This window comes from Palaemon carinicauda, chromosome 28, assembly GCF_036898095.1.
Source record: "Palaemon carinicauda isolate YSFRI2023 chromosome 28, ASM3689809v2, whole genome shotgun sequence".
NCBI classification, from domain to species: domain Eukaryota; kingdom Metazoa; phylum Arthropoda; class Malacostraca; order Decapoda; family Palaemonidae; genus Palaemon; species Palaemon carinicauda.
Genome location: NC_090752.1, coordinates 46101295 through 46105104, shown reverse-complemented (window position 1 = coordinate 46105104; position 3810 = coordinate 46101295). Strand labels below are relative to the sequence as shown.

Genomic DNA, 3810 nt, shown 5'->3' with positions numbered 1-3810 from the left:
TATAAATTATACGTTTATAAATCAAATTATATTAAATGCATAATAATTACCATATATTCTATAATTTCTTTTCGTCCAGATGCATTGAAAAAATATGTGAAGCCATGGCAGCAATCTGTAAATGCTGAAACAAAGGAGTGTGAGGAGGCCTCGGTGTCACTGCCTTCTTCCCAAGTAGAAGAACCAGGTGAGTTTAACAGATCATATTATGAATGTACTCAGAGATGGGCAGCAAGCACTGCAGATCCAGCTATTAAAATTGAAGCACAGCCTTAGCAGAAGAGGTGGGATCATACCGGTTCTCCATTTGTACGGTGGTGTGGTATGATATCCTTAGAAAAGTTCAGACTGTGAATAAACTTCTGCAATCACAATGCATGCATCTGGATGTAGCTGTTGACATTCTCAAGAAAACTGAAACCTCCCTTGTCAGCTACAGAGACACTGGGTTTGCTGATGTCCCAGACATCTGCCAAAGAGATATGTGAGGAGATGAAAAGGGAAGCTGCTCTAAAGCAGAAAAGACTCAGAAATACTAAAAGGCAGTTTTCCTATGAGGCCCCTGATGAACCTATTACATTTTTCAATGTAGTTATGGATATGGCCATTGAATCTCTGAGAGAGAGAACTGAAATGATGAGTGATGTTGCAAAGAAATTCAGTGTTCATAAACTTCTCTGACCTGACATCTAGTGAGCTAGAAAAGCAGGCAAAAGATTTGTGTAATACACTCACATCTGGGGATCATTCTGATTTAAATTATGATGAACTGATTGTAGAGATGCAGTCATTTCCAAAACAATGGCCAAAACAAAATATGACAACATTAGACCTTCTTGTTTTTCTGGAGGAGAAAGGCCTGAAAGAGATCTATCCCAACATGTGGGTGACATTAAGAATTGCTGTCACTACACCTGTGACTGTGGCATCTGCAGAGAGAAGCTTCTCTAAACTTAAGCTCGTTAAAACATATTTAAGGTCTACTGTGTCACAGGAGCGCCTAAATGGGCTGGCAATAATTAGTATTAATAGAGAAATATCAAAACAGATTTCGTATGATGACACTGTAGATGATTTTTCTGCAAGAAAGTCAAGAAGAGTAAGGTTTTAAATATGAAAAATCAGTGAAGAAAACTTGTATATAATAGTTTTAGCATAGCCCTCAACATATATGCATTGAGTTCTGTGGGTTTAGATAGACAAGATTACCTTTTTCAATTTATCTTAGGTATGATTTGCAATAAAAATGTATAATGGTGTTATTCTATTAAAATTTACAAAAATAGTTTGTATACTTTTGAGTCTATACTTTTCCTTGTTGTGTATACATGTACGTGAAGATGATTTATTAATAAAGTATGTTGTTTTGTTGTGGAACTTGAGATGCGAGTTGTGTTCTAAATTGTTTCTGTTATTATTTCCTGCCTGGGGGAAAGGGGGGCGCCATAGCGAGTTCTTGCCTGGGGCGCCTAATGAACCAGAAACGGCCCTGTCTGGAGGAGCAAAATATGCTTACTTGTAGTTTGAATAAATCATTTCCAGCCCCGACGCTACAGACAGGAGTGTTACCCATATGTTCATGTTGCCAATCAGGAAATTGAAAATTCAATAGAGTTGTATTTAAGTTTCATGACGAAAGTGTTATAGAACTTGATGATTATCATGGTTGTTGTTGTTGCTGTGATGGATGAACGAATGTGTTGTTACGACTGAAATTCCTTCAGTTAATTACCAAATAAACGTGAAAATGTTAAATATTTAGGTTAGCATAATACTTTTAATTTGTTTGAAATAGATTGAATGTACAATTATATAGTAATAATGTTGAGAGACGCTTTAAGGAAACTACGACTGAGGCAAAATGTTAACTTGTCAAGCAAGTTCATAGTTACAATAAACACAAAACAGGGTCCTCGTTCAAATTGAATATAATTACCAATCATATTATCATAAACGGATTACTTGTTTCAAGTTACACAGTTATGAAGTCTTGTTTCCACCCAACAGAAAAAAATATCTGAAAGTACAAAAGTGACGATGATGTTTACAGAACTGTCAAACGGTGAAACCGTACGTTCGAGAGAATCCTTGTTTATTTTCGTGTGTCAACCTTGGCGGACATGTATTTGGTGTTTGGACTTTTCCCTGAAAGGATAACCTTCATCCATTCATTTTGCTTATCGGCAGCAACGATAAGTTTCAAATTTTCAGTGTAAATGTTTGAAACGTATCTTTGCCGTTTGCCGTGGAGTATGTGTTGGTTTGTTGCCCGAATGATCTGTTATTGGTGATCATTCCAGCCTTCTGCTCTACCAGCAGTGATTTACGCATAATTAAATTTCCATCATACATTTGAATGTAATGTTACGCAACTGGGAATTATTTGTTGACATTTCGGGAATTGTCAATAGGTGTGTCAAGATCACGTGATCAGGTCGTGTTCAAACTGTATATGGAATTATGGATGGGTCCCCAGGTCACTGTTTTGGAGTGGTAGGTATCGGAAGTGAAGGCACCGTCGCTCAGCTACGGGTGATTGTGTTGAAATGTTTATGGTGGAGATTGTTAGGAATTTGTAAATTATATGGCAGATTTTAATCAGACACAATCTTATGGCTTTCAAGTTTAATTAGGCGAGCTATAAACCAGATCATTGCCCTATTGGGACTACGGAAAACTGTGGCTCAATTATGAAATCCCAGTAAATTTGTCAAACTCGTTTTGTAGACTTAAGTGATCTGTTGTGGCTTCAATAGGTAGCCAGTATAATTCAGTTGTTATAGGAGTAATCCTTTATCCCGTTACCTTAATTATATACCAGCTTTCGTGTAATAAAGCGCCATCATTCATATCAGTTCCTGGACATAGGGGTTCTTGCAAATTTTGAGAATCTTTCAATGGAGTGTATAAACTTTTGTTCATAAGTCCATTTTCCTCTCATTTCCTTAAATTCTCATCACTAAGTTGTAAACTTTGAAAATTCTGGAAATTTAATTCCTTTGATTTATCATATTTATGAAGGATCATGGTCTTGGTATTTTTTCCTGCTGCATATCAGTCTTCTTTGGGCAACTTCAAATTAATACGACTTGCTTTCCTCCTTGTGTGGATTACCCTTTACATATCTAGGCTATCTGCACTTGATTAACAATTCAAATCAAAGGCATTCGTCAATCAGGACATCGTTAGGAGAAAGTGCCGTTAGTGCACTTCACGCTGTACACGATGGACCCTCCTTAACAATCTAACCAGCATTCCTTCGGCCCCGTTGCACTTTGTCCTAATTCATTCTCCGCGACCCTCCATTCTTACATCTTGCCGTAGAGCCACAAAAAATTTACAAAATGTGTATCTACTTGGAATTTATATAGCCTAATTCAGGAATCCAATCAAAATTTTAAAGATCTATCTAGGTTACTAAGGCTAATTAGTAGGGGGTCTGTGGTTTGAAAGATAGATTAAATGTCGAAAACCAAGTAGAACAATACCATCGTAATACCATTTCAATGGATGAGCAGCATTTTATAATACTTTGCTCCTTTTACTTATAGCATACACTCCATGTAGCCCTTGTTCAACTATATAATTTTTATTTTTTATTTTATTTATTTATTTTTTTTTACAATACTCGACCCCATGTGTTCATATTCACCTACTCGACCTTTTCTCATGCAATGCCGTAATTTAAACCAATCTTACTCTTTTTTTCTGAGTTATTATAAATTAGGAATGAAAATGGAATGAGTACAATAAATTATTATTATTATTATTATTATTATTATTATTATTATTATTATTATTATTATTATT

General features: G+C 35.7%; 1 protein-coding gene across 1 annotated transcript; it reads left to right on the top strand.

Moving 5' to 3' along the window:
• The first annotated feature begins 643 nt into the window (after positions 1-643).
• LOC137621791 (zinc finger MYM-type protein 1-like) lies at positions 644-1111 on the top strand. Its single transcript, XM_068352299.1, has one exon. It carries the CDS (start codon positions 644-646, stop codon positions 1109-1111), a length of 468 nt encoding a protein of 155 aa, XP_068208400.1.
• Positions 1112-3810: the final 2699 nt, after the last annotated feature.

Excerpts from the sequence above, each read along its gene's own strand:
- LOC137621791 (XM_068352299.1), top strand. The coding sequence starts at position 644 with ATGTTGCAAAGAAATTCAGTGTTCATAAACTTCTCTGACCTGACATCT.